Source organism: Opisthocomus hoazin, chromosome W (genome assembly GCF_030867145.1).
Source record: "Opisthocomus hoazin isolate bOpiHoa1 chromosome W, bOpiHoa1.hap1, whole genome shotgun sequence".
Lineage (NCBI taxonomy): Eukaryota > Metazoa > Chordata > Aves > Opisthocomiformes > Opisthocomidae > Opisthocomus > Opisthocomus hoazin.
The window spans coordinates 49,173,740-49,194,470 of NC_134453.1; the positions used below are offsets into that span (position 1 = coordinate 49,173,740).

The 20,731-nt window shown below is 37.1% G+C and overlaps 1 protein-coding gene across 1 annotated transcript in view; it reads right to left on the bottom strand.

Annotated features, from left to right (window-relative positions):
• LOC142365449 (F-BAR domain only protein 2-like) overlaps positions 1 to 20,731 on the bottom strand; it is a 126,372-nt gene that overhangs the window by 41,006 nt on the left and 64,635 nt on the right. The window contains exons 9-12 of the mRNA XM_075446261.1: positions 15,982 to 16,026; positions 13,583 to 13,655; positions 8,269 to 8,293; positions 1,560 to 1,617 (exon numbers count right to left, since the gene is read on the bottom strand). Of these exons, the coding sequence (XP_075302376.1) occupies positions 1,560 to 1,617; positions 8,269 to 8,293; positions 13,583 to 13,655; positions 15,982 to 16,026 (201 nt within the window). The remainder of the gene's footprint in view (positions 1 to 1,559; positions 1,618 to 8,268; positions 8,294 to 13,582; positions 13,656 to 15,981; positions 16,027 to 20,731) is intronic.

The following is a 20,731-nucleotide window of genomic DNA, read 5'->3' on the forward strand; positions in this document are numbered from 1 at the left end:
AATTTAGCCTCGGTTCTTTATATGCACAGGAACTGCACTCAACAAAAGCTCTGAAAGGCCTATGCTAAGTCTTAAAAGATGCAGTTGTTTTGACAAGAAACAAGTTGGAAATTTTCCTCTGCTGAAACATAAAAGTGTCTTGCCACCTAGGGGGAGCATACATATTCTACACCTGACTTCTGTTATTTGCACTTGGAAATATGCCAGCCATTTGAGTGAAATCTCTTCAAACTATTCCCTCACAAAGATTAAAACCCTGAACCATAAAGACATTCCAAATTCAATTCAACTGAAAGAAACCCTGAGACATGGTAAGGAAAAAGTCAAACATCTTCATCTTACAGGCTACCTGTCCCCCAAAAAGGATCACATCTGGAAAAGAAAATTTTAAAAGACAAGTTGTTTTTCATTTCACCAAAAGATTTCCTGCCTTGAAAGTTATCACTGAGTTTCAAGATTCATTTCCTATGAATCAGGTGGCTCTTGTAAAGTGGCATGAGCTGACCACTGAGGTATTAAGTTTATTAAATGGTTACTGACAAAGATCAGTTTAGAACTGAACGCCATGAACTGAAAGGTCAGTCAGTAATTTTTAGGATGAGTACTTTTCCAACACTTAAGACTGGTCTTATTAAGACTGACTGCCATTACGGTAAGATAATGTCCTCCAACAAATCATCTCAAGAGTTCCCACCAACAGAATAAATATCCACTCTTGGAGGCTAAGGGAGGAAAAGAGGAAGGGAACTGATGACTTTGTGAATCTGTTCAAGATTTTCAGAAGCTGAAGTACTACCTGGCTGACAGGAATGGCAAACCATTGAGCTTTTTCACTGGACATATGGCCTTTTCCATTGATTCATGACAAAAAAGATAATGGAGAAAAGGACATCCAGGTGAATCATTTACAAAGCATGGATGTTATTCACTCCTGTCTCCATTTCATAAAAATATGCAAAACATGACATAATGCACCCCCCCCCAGAACTGGATAATAGTCTTTCACTTTTATACCAATTATAACAATGGGCAACAGAGGCATATTCAGCAAAGTTGATGAGAACAGAGAAGCTATGATGACAGACTGGCCCACTTTAAGGTGCTCTCAACTGGTTAAAAGTTTTCACAATTTAAAGTAATTGCAAAGTGTAAGTTTACCTTTTATTTTATCTGTAGTCCCCAGAAAAATCGGTGAATACACTTCCAAAAATTAGCTATCTTGCTAACATATTAGGCTTGCTTAGATCTACAGCAATTATTCCCAGCTGTTAAGTAGAGCTTCCCTTTGTTTCTGATGGAAGAAAAAAAGAGGACAAGAATCTTTTTCTTCAAAGGAAGAGCAAAGCAAATCATGAAATCCATAAAAATCACTCATAACAAAAATCTATTCTGCATATCAAAAATATCATTTTGCAGAAGCTATGAACATAAGATGACAAGGTTGCAACATAAAAATGAATATCATTCATCTTCCTTGACTTAACACTTTAATAAGTACTTCCCCTCCCCAAATAATTGTAATAACACGAAATAACTTGGCACAATAACAGCAAAAAGGATATCCTGTGATGCTTCTGGTTTAATGCTGTATCCTTCATCATCTACATCAGGAATGTTCTAAAAAAAACCAACAAAAATTATGGTATTGACAAATAACTAAAAAACATATGTTGCTCTTACATCAGACTGAATTTTATACCATTGACAAACTAAAATTTGATTACACCTCATGAAAGTCATTGCTATTCATTATTAATTATTACAGTTATCTCAAGTTATGCTCTATAGTTCAGAAATAGTGCGACAGATAAGATTCCTTGGGAACACAATGCAACAAAACAACCTCCAAATTTCCTATGGAAACTGGCAAGTTTTAATGCATCTGCTTTTACTGGTATGCTATCAAAAAGGTCAGAAACCAATAGAACCATTTTAACTTTGCTAATGAGTGTTAAATAAGCCTACAATCCTCTCAGCCCCAAATATTTTCCCTATTTCTACTTCTAATTCTTTCAGCTAAGTCACTGGAGGCTCTGATGGTGCAGGAGCATAACCTTTCCTAAACACTAGTCAGTACTTTAATATGCAAGTAAAAGCATTCCAAGTTATACAGGTTGCAACTTCCTCTCTTCTCCTTGAAAAGGCAGCAAGTCTGTCCTGTTTCTTTAGCAAAGAACATCTACATTAATTAAAATGCATGGATGAAACTTAAAATACAAGTGTTCAAAATTGGGTTCCAAAGTTTTCATTTATGCATCTCCAGAACCATCCTGGATTTTTAAAGCTAATTAGCATCTGGAAACTTCAAACTAATTCAGTTTTTCAGTTCTTGAAGGCAATTAAATCGTGGGCTAGACAAGTGGACGATGAGGTGGATTGAGAACTGGCTGAATGGCAGAGCTCAGAGGGTTGCGATTAGCGGCGCTGAGTCTAGTTGGAGGCTGGTAACTAGTGGGGTTCCCCAGGGGTCAGTACTGGGCCCAGTCTTGTTCAACTTCTTCATCAATGACCTGGATGAATGGACAGAGCGTGCCCTCAGCACGTTATGAAGGGCTATGAAGATGATGAGGGGACTGGAGCATCTCTCCTATGAGGAAAGGCTGAGGGAGCTGGGCTTGTTCAGCCTGGAGAAGAGAAGGCTGAGAGGGGATCTTGTAAATGCCTATAAATATCTGAAGGGTGGGTGTCAAGAGGACGGGGCCAGACTCTTTCCAGTGGTGCCCAGCGACAGGACAAGGGGCAATGGGCACAAACTGAAGCACAGGAAGTTCCAGCTGAACGTGAGGAAGAACTTCTTCCCTCTGAGGGTGACAGAGCACTGGACCAGGATGCCCAGAGAGGTTGTGGATTCTCCTTCTCCGGAGATATTCAAACCCCGCCTGGACGTGGTGCTGTGCAGCCTGCTCTGGGTGACCCTGCTTTGGCAGGAGGTTGGGCTGGGGGACCCACAGAGGTCCCTTCCAACCCCGACCATTCTGTGATTCTTTGTGATTCTGTAATTAAATATTAATTGAAGAGAATTATGTTTAAAATCATTTAGAATTCATAGCTAAGCACTTAGTTTCATAAAAGTTCTTTGGGACAGTGAAAAACAAGTCTCTAATATGATCATCTAAATTTTAAAAATGTGCAAAAACCCACAATCATGTATATTATATATAAAGGGACAGACTCGGATACACAGATACTTTCCCCATTCAAAACAGAAAAAGAAATGCCTGCTCATGATTTTGCATGCATAGGTAGTCTATGTGAACTGTTGACATGCTACAGTAAGTTTATTGCAAAAACCACAACCCAGATGTCTTCAAAACCTCAACAGTTATAAATTTCTTCTAAAAATGACAAATGGTGGAAGAGATATTTAATGTATCTTTCTATTGAGAAAGACAAATTATGTCACATACAAGCAAAACAGTACCTCAAAATCTTACTTCCAAATTAAGTAGTAATTTCAAAATATTGTTTTCAATATTTTGAACAGTTGGACAGTTCTGTTTTCTGAAACATCAGAATTTTATTTACTAACATTTTGTAACAGTGGTAGATGACACAGACCTTTGGGTGAGATACGTAATCACAAATCTCATGTTAATGAAGGTATTTAAGGTATTTACATTTACTTGACTAATTCTTACTCCCTTCTCCACACTCCTACAAAGACAGAACTATATGTTATGTGGTGTACCACAGTGCATCTTTTAAGTACCAGGCACACAGTGCAGACAAGACCTGATTTGCCTACCACGCTGAAAGGAGGAAAAAAACACTACCTTCTTGTATATACATGTCATTTTTGAACTTCAACGGAGAGGAAGATCTTTGCAAATTTTGGGTTTCTGTAAGAAGTAGTTATTAGCCCCCTACCCAAACATGTTATTTGTAGTATTATTTGCAGTAAAAATATGCTCAATATGGATGTGACTTGAACTCTCTGGCAGTCACTGAGAAGGTGGACTTCCTTGGAAGAAGGTTTCACATTCTAAGAGGTTCTATCAAGCAATTAAACATATAACGATAAAAAAACCCCAGAGCTTTCCCTGTGTTTGCAGATGTAGTACAACACATTATTGATTAAGGTATTATATAGTTTTAAATATATATAAAAAATGTAGGATTTATAACTCTGCCTTTGCATTAGTATGTTCTACAAACTTTCTAGAGTGAATAATTTTTTAAAGAAATAAAACATAAGTACATAATAAATAACAAAGTAAAACTGCCTATACAAAAAGCATGAGGACTGAGCATTCTATTCCCAAAACTTATTTTTAGAGTTTCAGTCAATACTTTGACTCAGTTTCCTTGCTCTGTCCCATCTGACATCTAAAAAGCAATGGAAGAAGCCACACCATAACCATGTCATTGGTTCCTCTGAAGTACATACAAAGGACAAGAGAGGAACATGTGGAGCATACTGCAGTCTAGCTACTTCATTTGGCCCTTCCTCAGCAACATTAGCACTGCTCACAGTTTGGTCAACGGGTCAAGAAACAAAGAACCTTAATTGTACTTCAGTTTGATTTCTACCCTTTTTCTCTTCTTCTGGGATATCTACAGTGGTTATGAGAGCTCCTTATCAAGTTTTCCTCAGTGTATGCTTCAAGATACCACTGAGCTGAATAGATCACTGTTTCTTTTTTGGCCAGATTAAATTTCTACCATTTTACAGAACTGGACTGACTTCCTGTACATCCAGACAAAGACCAAAGTGAACTCAAAGTAAGCAGTTGAAGCTCATAACCTGAACAGGAGAAAAAAGAGCCTCTCTGCTTTTGACATATTTGAGATGTAAATTTGCCTCAGGTATATCCTTAGGTTAAGACAGAGGTATAACATATTCTCAGTTTCCTCTCTTTAGGGTGCCTATTAACTCAAAAAACACAAAACCAAAGAGCAACCAGTCACTTTCTTCCATTGCCAGAGATGCAGAAAGAAAATCAGGTATTCAAAGTGCTCCTGTCTTGTACTGTGACTACAAAGTCTTGTACCCTGTATCAACGGCAGCTATTCAAAATATGTCAGAACTAAACATTACAAAATGCAAATAAAAAAAGTTAATTTCACTGAAGGTTACACTTGTGTTACACAAATTAGAGTTTGAAAGTTCCAAATTCAGTCAGTCCCTAGCAATAAAAATGGTGTATAATTATATATAAACCTTAATTATGCTACACTCATATGTAAAGAGGTTAATGAAAAGTTTTGGATGCCTCGATATATTTGCTTGCATTCCAGTTTCCTATGAAAAAAGGTTCAGCACTATTTTCTGTGCATCTGTGGCTCCCTTCTTAATTACTTTTGAACTTACTGGACAATTTCAAATGGATTTGACAGACAGAACAGAGGACTCAAAGATAATAACATTACTATAGTCTTCATGAAAATAGGCAGTCAAGTAGAAGAGAGATCTGCAAGTATCCCAACCAAGGGAAGGGCTGCAATCCAAACTCAAATCTTACTGGACACAAGTGGAACCTTGTAAATGCTTCTCCAGAAGAAAATATTACAGCTCGTATCTTCCTATAGACCATCCCTAGAGATATGACAAAGCCATGGTAAACGAGACAATTGGTTCTGTCCATAGAGCAACCTGCTAGGTAATAAATACACAGAGCCAAACTTCAGTTGCTATTTCTTTCCAGTGTACACACAGTTAACTTTCTGTTTTTCTTAATTATCAAGGCTTAATTGAATTTACATGTGTAGATAGGCATATAACAGCACGGGAATATACTGTAATCTATATTTAAACAGAAGCTGCTTATTGAAGCGTTCAACCTTTTTAACAAATACCAGTTTTCAGTTCACAGCTGCCTTCCTACTCACGATCACATAAAAACCCCTTATAGCAGTTGCAAAAAATTCTTGACAGGAAATAACAATTTATTCATATGCATTAAAACTATATTTTCCAATATATATATTCTGGTGGCTATAAAGAAAGGATGGGCATAAGCAAATAGCTTGCAAAAGATAAATTTGAGAACTTCCATTTTGGTACAAAAGATGTTTCTTAGGACCATCTCACTGCTTTGTTTTCTGAAAACAGAGAATACAAGTTAGAACACACTGCACTACACATTTTGGACTAGTGAGAAGGCCCTAATGGTATTGGCTACATACTGAATGATGAAAGATCCATAATATCGCATAGAACTGGTAGATAAAGTATTGAATTCAGTTTTTACCAGATCCTTAATTTCTAAAATCTCAATGTGTTTACCTCAGTGCTTATAGCTATAAATAATTGTAGAGTGGTTTTCTCTCACATTCCTTTCACATAATAGAAAAACAATTAAAATTCTTGACAAATAAACAAAAGGCACATTTAAAAAAAAATATCATGTTAATAATATGAGACATAGAGATTTTCTGTGACTGACCAAAGTTGAACAAAATCATAATTGGGACACCTTAAATAAGTTGAATTTTCTGAGGGCTGGTCCTCAGTATTTTCTAGCAGTAAAACAAAAATGACAGTTGCTTTATTTTTTTTTTTCAATAATACTTTTCAGAGTTTAATTTCTTGGAATGTGATTATGTGATTGCAAAGATGCATGCAAAACAAATCCTCATAGAGATAACAATATAGATGGCTATAACTACTTAGATCAAGTTTGAAAAATGAAACAGAAAGGAAATCTTAAAGTAAAAGACAAGAAGAATGAAAAACATTTGAAATGGGACCTTCTAGAAAAGGATGCCAGCCTTAAAATGTAAAATCACTCTGGGGTGCTTGTTTGTAAGGGATGAAATTAATCTTCTCTATGGTATGCTGCATCATTTTTCATGAGAAGGACAGTAATAGCTTCTGCTATTAAAGCATTCTACCATTTGGAATAATACTGTTTGTGAAAAGCAGGAAGAAATGATAGACTACATTTTGAATTCCAAATGCATTCATAAAATGTTGGGCATAAAAAAAAGAGAATGCAACAAAAGTACTGGTTTTGTTGTTAGACACTATGAAAGTTAGGTCGTATTTTTTTAACCATATATAAATTACATCTAGACAGAACAATTAAATGATCATATGGTGTGCCTCATGCAGCCAGAAAGAATGTCAGGCACATTTACAATTGAATTTGTTGAATTAATGTTTTTTTAAATGTAGAGACCAAAATACACAAGGAAGAAAATAAACACTGCACGTCAAACCCAGTTGTTTCATTCAAATGACTCATCCTGAACTGTCAAAAGACATTATTTCCATGAAAAAACTCATAATTATAGGGATGATTCTAAAGTTAATTTACTTTAAACATGCCCAAGAAATGTGCTCTAAATCAAGATGACTTTATACACGATAAAATAACTGTCTCAAATGATGCTTATAAGGCTGTTCATGCACAAATATTTCTATTATGTGGCAAAACTTAGTTTTCATTATTTAGAAGAATGGTTCTACTAGATTTTTTAAACCAAGTTTCTCAAAATAAGTTTTAATATTAGGTACCAAAACGCCCAGATATTAAATGCAAAGAATAAAATCCACAAAACAGGTGAGCTTGGAAACTTAAATTGTTTAATATAATTGCTATCTAAATAAATGAACTGAAAAACAAATCAGTCTACAGAAAGTCACTTAAATCATTCTGTAAATTATTCCCTACTATAGCTATAGGGAGCTGCGATCTCAATTACATATCATTCAAGACAACATACATGTTTAAATAAAAAGAAAATGCTCAGTTAAGGAAATAAAAAAGCATTAACATACCAGTTTCATTTGCAACTGTCACTTACTTGAATTTAATAAATAAAATTGTAAGACATATCACAGATCAAACCGAGAGCAATGAAAAACAGACCATGAATAAATGCTTAAAGAGTATATTCCTACACACTATTGTCAGTGATCACGCAGGACAATATTAGAAGGGTTCTCCAAAGAGAAAGTAGTAAGCAGAGGAACATGGTGATGCAAAGTTGGGTCCTCTGAACTTTTTTCTTACTTAGAATCTATTAGTCAAGCAATTTAAACTATTAACTTGCAAAACAAAGTAGCAAATAATTGCAGTAAAACCACCTTGTTCAAAACCTAAGATTGTTAGGAAGTACAAATGTATTACTGATGCATATTTATATATATTGCTGAAGATTATGTTCTGAGCAAAATTAACACTTTGACTATGTTATCAAAATAGTAATTCCTCTATCACATAAATAATACATTGCAGGTACTGTATATAAGTCATGTTTCATCATATTGTAGTGCTTGACAATGTTAGCATATGCATTTGTGTTGGAAATAAGTCTACTTACAACTGAGTCTGTATCTGGACACTCCCTATAAAAAAAAAAAAGAAAGAAAATATACAATTATAAAATGCACAAATAATCTTATTCATATGGTTCTGGTACTTCCTTTAATATTTTCAATTAATTTGAAACATTGCATTTGAGCCATTTGCCTTTCAAACTCTGTTAAAATTTTCGTTATAAATAATCCATATTCAACTGAATGAGGTTTAAATAAAAGAAGCTGAAAGTTTATGCTAAAAACACTGCAGAAGAAAAATTCATAGTAAATGCTGAAAAACCAAATTCACATCATAGTGAAAAAAAGCCCCAACCAAACATCAAGGGAAGTCTGGAGTATCACGCTGTGTTTTGGATGAATATACCTTAAGAGTCAGGTCTCTATGGATGACGTGCATAATAAAAAAAAAATCACCAATCCTAAAGAAATAGTCCACATATAATTGCAAAACATTTTGGACAATACTAGTTCTTAAAGCAACTAAGACTATTCTTAAAGGAATTCAGAGCTTCTCTCTTTTGGAATTTCATTCTTAGTTTGAGTTTGTCAAGCTCATTTACAGTCAAGCACCAGAAGATGCTGGAAAAAATAATAGACTATCCTCTTAAGAAACACTTTTAAAAAAAAAAAATTGTCAGCAGAAAGGCAGTGATTGCAAGCATGTTATTCACAAGTGTTACATTTTTTTGTTATAACTTGAATTCAAGCAGTAATATTTTAAAAAATGAATGATGCTGAATCTCTCTCACTGATGTATGCAAAAAACAGAAGCAATTATATTTACAGTATGTGGAAATACTTGAGTAGCATACCAGTCCTCTCTAATCTGCACCCTGACAAATAAAGCCATAAGTGCCAGTGTAACTGAACAACAGTATTTTTATATACTCAAACTGAACATCTTAAATGTGTACTTAATAAAAAAAGAGAAAAAAAATCAATTTTGTAGCAAATTAAATCATCTTTTCTGAAAGGCTAAATGGGTTAAATGTAAAAACTAGGGTGTCTTTAAAAATAGATATGAAAACTTGCTAACATGAAGGCATTAATATGGAATTCAATATAGGCTGTTAAGAAATTGACAGTGAGATGAAGGATCCAGTCTCTTCTGAAAGGCCCCACACAAAAGCCCTCTGCTGGCTAAGCTGAATTCACAGCAACAGAAACAGATATTTTACAGAACAAAGAGACAACGTATTAGATTCTCTCAAAAGGTGTAACAAACAGATGTTATGACATTTGCTTTCAAAAAGTGTCTGTACTCAAACAAGACAGCCCAAAGTCTATAAAAGTTAAGAAAAGTGGAAGATGTTAGGCAAACTACAATGAAAGCAATTCAGCTCATAATGAAGATTTACAAAATTAGCAAGCTAATAGATCTCGAAAAGTAATGGCAGATCTAGTATCATTCAGATGATTGACAGCACCTCACAGGAATCATTCTCAAGATACAAAGCAAAACTCAATAATTTGCAAATGCTGGTGAAGTGGAAAATGAGGACATCAGGTTTTAGACAGATGTGCTTTTACATCACTAGATACATGATGTTTCTTTAAGATTAAAGAACTAGGTCATGTTTCTACTATAAGGTAACATATTTCAGCAAATGGGGACTCTGTAAGGGAATTTAAGAATTTTATCTAAAACTAAAACCAAATCATTCAAAGCAGTGATTAGAAAAAGAAGTGAAATCCTTGACTGAACCTGTATAGCAATATGTAATAGAATATACTGTGTATGGTATTTTTCTGTGTAAAACCATTACTAGACACAATATCCAGCTTAGGTGTCAACACTTTAAAAACCTGTGTTTATAAACAGGAAAGCCTACAAAACATGAGAGTATTTCTATATGTGGAAAGCCTGCCCTACAGAAACTAAACAAGCTTACAGCCTAATTTAACAGGAGATTAAGAAAGGACTTGACCTTTATGTGCAGAGAAGTTTCTGATGATCATAGAATCATAGAATCATAGAATCATAGAACACTTTGGGTTGGAAGGGACCTTTAGAGGCCATCTAGCCCAACCCCCCTGCAGTGAGCAGGGACATCTTCAACCAGACCAGGTTGCTCAGAGCCCCATCCAACCTGGCCTGGAATGTTTCCAGGGATGGGGCCTCCACTACCTCTCTGGGCAATCCGTGCTGGTGTTTCACCACCCTCATGGTAAAAAATTTCTTCCTTATATCCAGTCTAAATCTACCCTCCCTTAGTTTTAAACCATTGCTCGTTGTCCTATCACTCCATGCCCTTGTCAAAAGCCCCTCTCCAGCTTTCTTGTAGGCCCCTTCAGGTACTGAAAGGCCGCTCTAAGGTCTCCCTGGAGCCTTCTCTTCTCCAGGCTGAACAGCCCCAGCTCTCTCAGCCTTTCCTCATAGGAGAGGTACTTCAGCCCTTGGATCATCTTTGTGGCCTCCTCTGGCCCCGCTCCAACAGCTCCAGATACAGTGTTCTATCGTGTACAGCCTATAACAACATCATCAGCTGAAGATAAAATCAGAGAAAATTTAGACTAGCAATAAATTTTTTTAATTTTTTAACTATTATAGTATTTTACTTAAGCACATAATAAATCCTCTACTATTTGAAAACCTTACATTAAACTGTGATGTTCTAGTTAATTTAGAAGTTATGGATTAATGCAAGAATCTCTGTAAAAGCCTATGGCATGTGTTACATAGGAGGTCAATAACATACAGTCACACTTCATTCATTGTATTGTGTATAAATATGAAAACAAATAATATAAATAAAGTTTCAGACCAACTTGTTGAAAGCAAGTCAAATTATTTTCCCATTTCAGAGTAGCAGTGCCTATTTATATTTTCTGATGACATCATTGTGCCATAAAAAACCAAAATTTCTTCTAGAGACATCCATATTATCTTTTAACATTAAATAAAATGTATTTGGGAAAAGACAGCATTTAGAAAAGTATTCAGATCCAATGGACAAGCGTACAAAGTGTTTCACATAATATAGAAGCCAATTTTCAGCCCTCGGTGCCTGAAAAAATTTTCTTTCTGTTACAGGTCAAGGAAAAACATGATCCCCGAGTAAGGATACATTGAGTGATACACCTGCAAAGAGTTAATTTGGAGCTTCCTGGCATTTACTGTCTCCAGAAAACTACTATTAAAAGCCCTGAATCTTTGCTGGGGCCAGATTACATTTCATCATCTGCCAAATAATGGATGGAAGGAGATGTCTGGTTTGCAAGCAGGCTAATAACATGACATGAGATTAGCTTGAGTAATAGCCCTTGTGGTGGCAAAATAATTTTTTTGTTTGACAAGAAAAGCTGACAGCTACAGAACTCAATCATACAACAGTACTCAATACTATCAAAATCACTACTTTGCAATTAAGTAAATGCAAGAAACAAAAGGCAAATGATTGAACATACTTTTTTTGCAGCTATTTGATACTGCAACAGTTTTGCATCACAAAAAAGGTGTAGTAAATAACTTTCCAGAGAAAACTGATTATTTCTTAAAAGGGGAGTAAAAGTATTTAAAATATTAATGTCAAATATTTATAACATTTTAATTTAAATATTTTAAACTAAATCATAATCAGAAAAAATAATTCTTTGTAACAGAATAGTATTCTCAGATTACTGCTCACCAAAATCACACTATATACAAAATTTCTCTCACCATTTACTTCAGCATAATAAAGTAGATAAGAGAGGGTGGGGGAAAGATTAAATCACGGAAAGAACAGAAATAGAGAGGAATGACTTAAGAAAATAACACCTTGGAGCCCTAATGGCATCATGACAGTGAGAAGAAAAAAGCATTGTTTATAAGTATATTACTATTAAAATCAAACACCAAAAGAAAAATAGCTGTAAGGCACTTTGTATGTGCAAATAACTGGCATCTGCAATTCTTAGGTCATTAATTTTTCAGCACTAGATTAAAAAAACAAGGCTGGTTAAAAAAAAAATGTATACAGATGTTGCCACTGATAGTATAGAATCATAGACTCATCGAATCATAGAACGGTAAGGGTTGGAAGGGACCTTAAAGATCATCTGGTTCCAACCCCCCTGCCATGAGCAGAGACACCTTCCACCAGCCCATGGTGCTCAGAGCTCCATCCAACCTGGCCTTCAACACTGCCAGGGAGGGGGCAGCCACAGCTTCTCTGGGCAACCTGGGCCAGTGTTTCACCACCCTCATGGTGAAGAATTTCTTCCTAATATCTAATCTAAATCTGCCCTCTTTTAGTTTACAGCCATTCCCCCTTGTCCTGTCACTGCACACCCTTGTGAAAAGTCCCTCTCCATCCTTCCTGTAGGCCCCTTCAGGCACTGGCAGCTGCTCTAAGGTCACCCCAGAGCCTTCTCTTCTCCAGGCTGAACAGCCCCAACTCCCGCCCTTTGTCCACCAACGCTGTAACCCCATCATAGAAGGATACCAAGTTGGTAAGGCACGATTTGCCCTTGGTGAAGCCATGTTGGCTGTCCCCAGTCACCTCCTTGTTATCCATGTGCCTTAGCATGGTTTCGAGGAGGATCTGCTCCATCATCTTGCTGGGCACAGAGGTGAGGCTGACTGGCCTGTAGTTCCCCGGGTCTTCCTTTTTTCCCTTTTTAAAAATGGGGGTGATGTTGGCCCTTCTCCAGTCAGTGGGGAGTATTTCTATACTGTCAGTGGGTATTTCTATATTGCTAAGTTTCTGTTAAATTGAAAGCTGCTTTCTGTTAAATCAAATACTTCAACTGAGAAAACGCTTCTAGAAATTATGAACAAAATACACTGAAATATAGTAACCATAATTACTAATACATAGAATGCTACCAATCCATCTAAGACAGAGCGTGCAGTGAATATGACAAAGGTATAGCTGGGACATCAATCATGAGCTTAAATGATGGTCTTTCAGAAATGAATGTGCACGTGATTTACTGAAAAAAAAATAACAAAATTTTCTGTCCTTCTATACAGTACACAAAAGTTTTTCTAACAAAAGTATAACTGAAGCTTCAATTCTGCAAACACAGACATACAGTACTTATTCCACATACAGAGCTACCATTTCATTAGGAGTACACATGAGAATCACATTATCTACAATGTTCAAATGTAGAACAAGGGAGAACTACTTACCTATGCAGAGGAAAGAATGAAACATGAGTAGACTACTATGAATACATTTATATTATTTCCTTAAAATCTTTAGTTACAAAAATCTTAAATAGCTGTGATGTTTTAATATTCATAGCATTCCTCTAAACTTCTGTTATAAACTCCTTTTTTTGTTAAACATCATACAAGACATGGCTTCAAGCTGGAAATATACTTACACAGAATCAGTATCTTTTTCTTTTTTCATTATTCCTGACAAACCAAAAGGCTTCCTCTTCCGTGGTTTTATCCCTATGAAGCAAACACTTTTCATTTAAAGATCAGAGAGATGAGTACATATTTAGCAATGTCAAACACTGGTGCATACCAATACCTTTTAAATGCTGCCATGACGAGTGATACAAAAATCTAACAGTGGAGGTAGGTATGGAGCTGAACTAGGGGAACATTATTCCAGTATGTTTTTCAGTAACACAATGTGCTGGTTTTGGCTGGAAAATGTATTGGACAGTATGGGACCTGAGCATGACGTAAATGGTATGGAATAAGGAGTGGAGAATGTGCTAGTTTGGGCGGATGGAGTTAATTTTCTTCACATTAGCTGATATGGAGCTATGTTTTGGATTTGTGCTGGAAACAGTGTTGATAACAGAGGGATGTTTTAGCTGTTGCTGGGCAGTGCTTACACAGAGTCAAGGCCTTTTCTGCTCCTCACCCCACCCCACCAGCGAGGAGGCTGGGGGTGCCCAAGAAGTTGGGAGGGGCCACAGCTGGGACAGCTGACCCCAGCTGACCCAAGGGATATTCTGCACCATATGATGTCACGTTCAGCAATAAAACTAGGAGGGGGAGGAGTTGGAAGGGGGGACATTCGGAGTGATGGTGTTTGTCTTCGATGGGCAGTAGTGAATGAATTCCTTGTTTTGCTTTGCTTGTGCTCACAGCTTTTGCTTTCCCTATTAAACTGTCTTTAGCTCAACCCACATGTTTCCTTACTTTTACCCTTCTGATTCTTTCCCCCATCCCCCTGTGAGGGGAGTGAGTGAGCGGCTGGGTGGAGCCTTAACCTGTGAGGTTAAACCACATCAGCTTCACACAAAAAAAAAATTAAAATATGGTTCAAGCAACACATTAATAACATAAGTCTTTATAAAACTGATCTGCATTGTAAATCCAACTCTCCAAGCTTGGTATTGCTCCATTCGATCCTGAACAACTAATGCTTTTGGATCAGAAATTGAACCCTGCCTCTCTCAGCTACTGCAGTTCAACACCTTGTTCTTATTTCCCTGTATGTTCCCGGTAGCTGCAAGCCCCTGTCTCTTTTAAAAAGTGAGTTTTTGGTCCTGTAAAAACGAGAATGTCTCTTGGCTTCTCAGCTGATGCTGAGTTCATGATTACCCAGTGCTGTAGCCAGCTCTAATGCTGGCTCCCACTGAGTCTGGAACCATGCCTCCACTCTGTCTTTTCTTCCCTGTTTTTAGCACTGGATATATATGGCTTTAGTACAGAAATACAGTTTGCTTTCATACCCATTTAATGTACTAAAATGAAAATACATTTAAATATCGCATCAGACTTACTGTCATGTCTGCTTCTCTCCCCAATTTTTGCTGAATCAGAGTGCCAAACTTTAAACAAAATGACTGAGTGCAAGCATCTGATCCAACTACTCTACAGTTTTGTTTTGATGTAAGATACTACCTACAGCAAGCTTTTGAGCAAAATAGTGGAAATAATTTGGTTTCTAAAATTTAACAACTGACAATTTGAGCACATCGTTGAAAAACCCACTATATTCCCCTTTACAAAAATACATTACACAGCACATAAGGAATCTCTTCACTTTTAGAAATTTTCAGGGTGAAATAACTCAAAACTTCTCACAAATCAGGTAGCTATAAACTCAGCCATATCTTATAGCTTAATAGAGACAGAAATTGCTCCAAAATTATTTTTAAATGCTAGTCTGGTATTTATTTCCTTTCTGTGCTTTATTCAGCCCAAAACAATGACAAATGGAATACGAGAGTAGTTTCTGAATATGGATCTTCTCTGCTTCAGTCAAAAAAGATTTTAAGTCTCAGCTGCAATCTTAGCAAATTAAAAGTTGTGGTCTGCTATAGCTATACTGTTAACTCCTCTGTCCCAAGAGTAAATATATTGCTTATGCAAATAAAACAGTTCTTAACCACTTAAAACAATTCCCTAAGCAAAATAAGCTACACCGACAAAGTAAGGCTTTGCGAACATAATATTGCATTAGAATTGGTATAACTAACACGGCAACAATGGAAAGAGCCTGGGCCATGTTTTGACACTTGTAAATTAAATTACACAGTCATAAGTGAACCAAACCCAAGCCTCTGCAAAGACAGGGTCTTGGACAAAGTATATTTATAAGAAACATCAAAATTCTCTGACCATAGTGCATCAGACTTATAAAGTATTGTAGGTCTCATTTTCATAGAAGTTTGTTTCTCAAAAGAAAAACCGCTTTTGGGTCTACTGGAATACTTTAGTGTTATACAAATTCACATGTGAATATCCTTCTCTCCTCAGTTTCAGGTCCTATCCACAGGATTGTTAGGTAAATAACTATGCTACAACAACTCACCTTCAACTGCATTGGATGTGTTACATTCTTCAAATTCAATAGGGCCTTAAAGAAAATACAGCGAAGATAAACATTAGGTTAAATTTATCTCAAATGAAGGTCAAACCCTAAGATATTTTAATAACTATTAATATTTCCTGAAAATACTAAATAATCTAATTAAAAATTTAGGTGGTAACTGAAGACCACAAATACTCTGTCAATGGTCAAAGACTGCAAAATCCTACATGTACAGCAAGTCATTAAATATTTTTACTCTTTCATACTGAAAAATTAAAATACTCGTGCACACTGTCTAAATACAATTTCATTGCCTATGTTATTACAACCATATGAAACATTTCTAATTTGTTTCCTCTTCTCATTCAAAATTACATCTATAATATAGTGTAAGGCTTTAAGTTTATCTTCTGTTAATGAACAAGAAAAATCAAAAAGGATAAAAGCATAGCTATAGCCCTAATTTGGAGATTCACACTTTTTCTAACTCTGCATTTTTAGTTCCTCTGTTTCCTCTTCATAGCCAATTACCTGGATAGTTAAGTGATGTGCAGAATCTTAAACATAGCAATAAAGAAGATAAAAAGCTTTTAAAAAATAATTAAGATTAAACAGGACAAAAAAACAGAGAGCACTGGTTAAGTGCCATATCTAAATAAATTCATTATTATGGCTTCCCATTATAGTTGTGTGATGGATGCACTTGGCTCCTTAACCAAACTAGCGGTACTTTGGTTCAGGCTCCAAAGGAGGTAAAGACCTGAGCTGTAACCAGACCAAGAACTTCTCTAGTTCCAAACTATTCTCTGAAAACCCAGAAAGGAGCAGAGTGACACAGTGACACATGAGCTTGGAACACCGATCATGCAATCAACTAATGAATAGTAGGTATGTTGGGTTGACCTTGGCTAAATGCCAAGTGCTCACCAAGCTGTTCTATCCCTCCCCATCCTTAGCTAGACAGGAGAGAGAAAATATAACAGTCTTCCAAGACTCATTTATCAAGGATCAAAATAAGTTGTGGGTACAAGGAGTTTCATGCACACCTTTTCCATTGCATCTAATTTGACTGCAAGCCAACCACTTTATCCCATAAATATGACTGCCTAAGCGAGCCTTCTTTGAGCTCTCCCTGCAAAGCAGCTGGTTGCATGGTGGTGATCTCTCCTTGAGCTGGGATGCCCCTCAAGGTTGTTCCTCAAGGCAGAGAGAACTTTCACCAACTGCAGATCTTTGGCAAGTGACTGATATTGTGCATAACCTTGTATTATAGTGCACTAAGATTTTGTCTTGGTAACTTTGAATCATTGTTATATCCTTTGTGCAGTAAAGTAATAGAGTGAACCTTGCCATCAAACTTTGTTAAGTCGCACTTTTGCAACATCATATTTCAATAAAACCATTTTTGCTGATACCTTTGATAGTGGTTCTTTAAGTGGTCTAAATTGCCCTTTCATGACAAATTGGCATAGTTGGCAGGGTCCTAAATCAGGATTCGCAACAAGCTGACACAAAGTAACAGTCAGTTGTCATTGCAAAGGGCAGTCCTAACCCTTATTCTTTCAATTTGGCTAGATCTAGAATTTATTTAGCCCTGCTATGAGGCATTTCAGGCAGCAAAGTTGCAGAAAAACAGTGATTTTCCATAAGACTTTGTTCAGGGAATTAAAACGGCAGAATCATACCAGGACTTGTGCAAGTGCAAAGAAAGCAGAAAGCACATGCAAACAGGCACCATTACTTTAAGCCCCTACTAAGTATTAGTCCCTTGGCCCATATTTGAAATGGTAACTTGCAACTGAACCAACAAAAGTAAAAACAAAGTTTAGCATGTTAGCACCATGACACAGGGGTTATTACTTAGCTTTCTGTAATCATTTTGATGGAGTATACACAAGTTTATATATACACATGTTAAAGATAAGACAGAAACCCCACAAAACTCTTTCCAATTCTATACGCTAAGGTAGCCAAACTTCCCCCCCCCTCCCCCATTGCAACTTATGCAACTACTTCAAGTGACAGATTGAAATCTTGAAAATTTCAATTACAAGCAACTGGAAATAGATTGTGGAAACCTCAAATACAGACACTACTTTCACTCCTGCCCCAAAATACACATGCTAGTAAGTACTCTGATTTATTTATCTTTATTCTGAAATTACAATTATTCTAGATCATCCACCATAAAACCAAGAGCTGTGAAATTTTCAGGGTGTTTTCACATCAAATAAAGTGTGCTTGCAAGCATTTTCCAGGGTTTTCACTTGTACTCTTTTAAAAATGAATGTCATACTCTTAGTCTTAAAATAAGTAGCTGATAGAAACAGATCATAGATACAAGAAACATGGAGACTACTAGTTTTTTTTAAATAATTCAACATAACAAATCATTGCCCTGCAATTAGAGATGCCACAATGATAGTAAAAAACAATTTAGCTGTGAATTAGCATTGTGAATTACACAAATGGGATTAACCACATGAATTAAATACAGATTAAGTACCTCAAATGGTTCTATTTGTAATGTAACCCCCAATCTGTATATTTAACTCTTGCAGTGTAAATCTGTGTTCGATTCAGTATAAACACTACATTTTGATAGCATTTCTCAAACCACAAATGAAAAAAAATTATGTTTATGTCAAACAAACAAGATGGAAGCTGCACAAAAACTTTCAGTAAGCAGGTCCCACTTTTCTGTATGAAGTTAACTTGGGAATTTGAAATACGCTTTCTTCTTAATGATACCTATTAGTTTATTTTATGCTTCACCAAAATGGGCACAGTTAATAGAAAAGTCCCTTCTCTCCATGCACTCTCTTGCCTTCCCCTGCATCTACTAGCTGCTTTACTGCAAGAAAGATAAATAACAACCATGAAAATAGAACTCTCTTATAAGAAATTGTTGTAAGAGAAACCGCTTCCACTGAGAAAAAAAGACAGGTCATTGTCATTAGGAGACTCTTTCCTGAGGGGAACAGAAGGCCCAATATGCAGACCAGATCCACTTCTTAGGGAAGTCTGCTGCCTCCCTGGGGCCCAGGTTAAAGATGCGAAGAGAAGACTTCCTACCCTAGTACAGCCCTCAGATTATTCTCCGTTACTGATTCTTCATGTAGGCAGCGATGAAGTTGCAACAAGAAGTCCAAGGGCAATGAAGAGAGACTTCAGGGCCTTGGGATGACTGGTTAAGGGATCAGGAACACACGTAGTGTTCTACTCTATCCTTCCAGTTGCAGGGAATGATGAGGGAAGAAACAGTAACAGTCTTATGAGGAGCGGCTGAGGGAACTGGGGTTAAACAACTAAACAGTCTGGAGAAGAGGAGGCTGAGGGAAGACCTAATTGCTCTCTACAACTACCTGAAAGGAGGTTGTAGCAAGGTGTTGTTGGTCTCTTTTCCCAAGTAACAAGTGACAGGACGAAAGGAAATGGCCTCAAGTTGTGCCAGAGGAGGTTTAGATTGGATATAGGGAAAAATTTCCTCACCGAAAGAGTTGTCAAGCATTGGACCAGGCTGCCCAGGGAAGTGGTGGAGTCACCATCCCTGGAGGTATTGAAAAGACGTGTAGATGTGGTGCTTAGGGACATGGTTTAGTGGTGGACTTGGCAGTGTTAGGTTAATGGTTGTGTGCAATTATTAGTAAAATTAAGGTTTTACATGTGAAAATTAAGGTTTATATGAAAAACGTAGCAGTGTTCACCCATTGAGGGAAAGCATGAAATCAAAAGGAGCTCTGAGGATGGGACACAGCTGCAGCAGGCAGGCGAGGAATCCACTCACACAGCCACTCCCTGCAATGTACCATAGAGGATGGAGCGGAGTGGAGACTCTGTGGCCCTGCTCCGTGATGATAAAGCGGGAAGAAATGGTTCTCTAGAAGTGATAAGCAGCTCATCTGGCCCCCTGAGCCAACAGGTTTTCGAAACCTTGCCAAAGTGCTACCCTCTCGTGAACTTTGCTCATTTTAATATCATTTTAATACCAAAACACACCTCCACCCCGAAGGCTACCCGCCTCCGAGGTGCGACCACCCCTCTTCGAGTCTGCGCTCTTGATTTTTTGTAAACTATACCTTTAAATGTGAAGCAAGAGAATTTTACACCAATCATGATAAAAGGTATGTATGACTACAGTCACTCAAACTCCACCTTAAAGGTAGAAAGGCTATAAAAATAGCCAGGGAAATGGGGGATTTTCGGAGAAGAAGATAACACCGTAGATCTTCGGAGGAAAAGAAGATAACACCATGAGCAAGTCAAGGGAAACTCCACCTCAGACTGCCTCCGACAGCCGGGACTGGCCGACGGGCTGAGCCTTGCTTCTCCCCGCCTTGGGACGCCTTGGGTGAGACTTAAACTAAGAGCTTTTCTCGGGAATAGTTACTCCCTAATGTTTATAGCCAGGCTGTATTATTATTTATAACCTTTTCACGCGTTTCATATTTGCACGTGCTTTCTTGCAGACAGTCACTATCACCGGCAATTCAAAAAACCTATGTACCTGTTGCACAAATAACACTGCACTGTTCAAGTAGCCAGTTGTCACAGTTTCTCACTGAACGTGACCAAATGCGGCTGTGCTGGTTCATGAGCACGACTGGACTGAAGGTGCAGACTGCTATTAGTGTATCCAGAATCGTGGTAGTTTAATATACGTATTAAACGCGACTGGACTGGTAGTGGCAAATTGGACATCACTCAGGATTTAAACCTAGCCGCACCTAGCCTCTCACTCCGGTGAAGA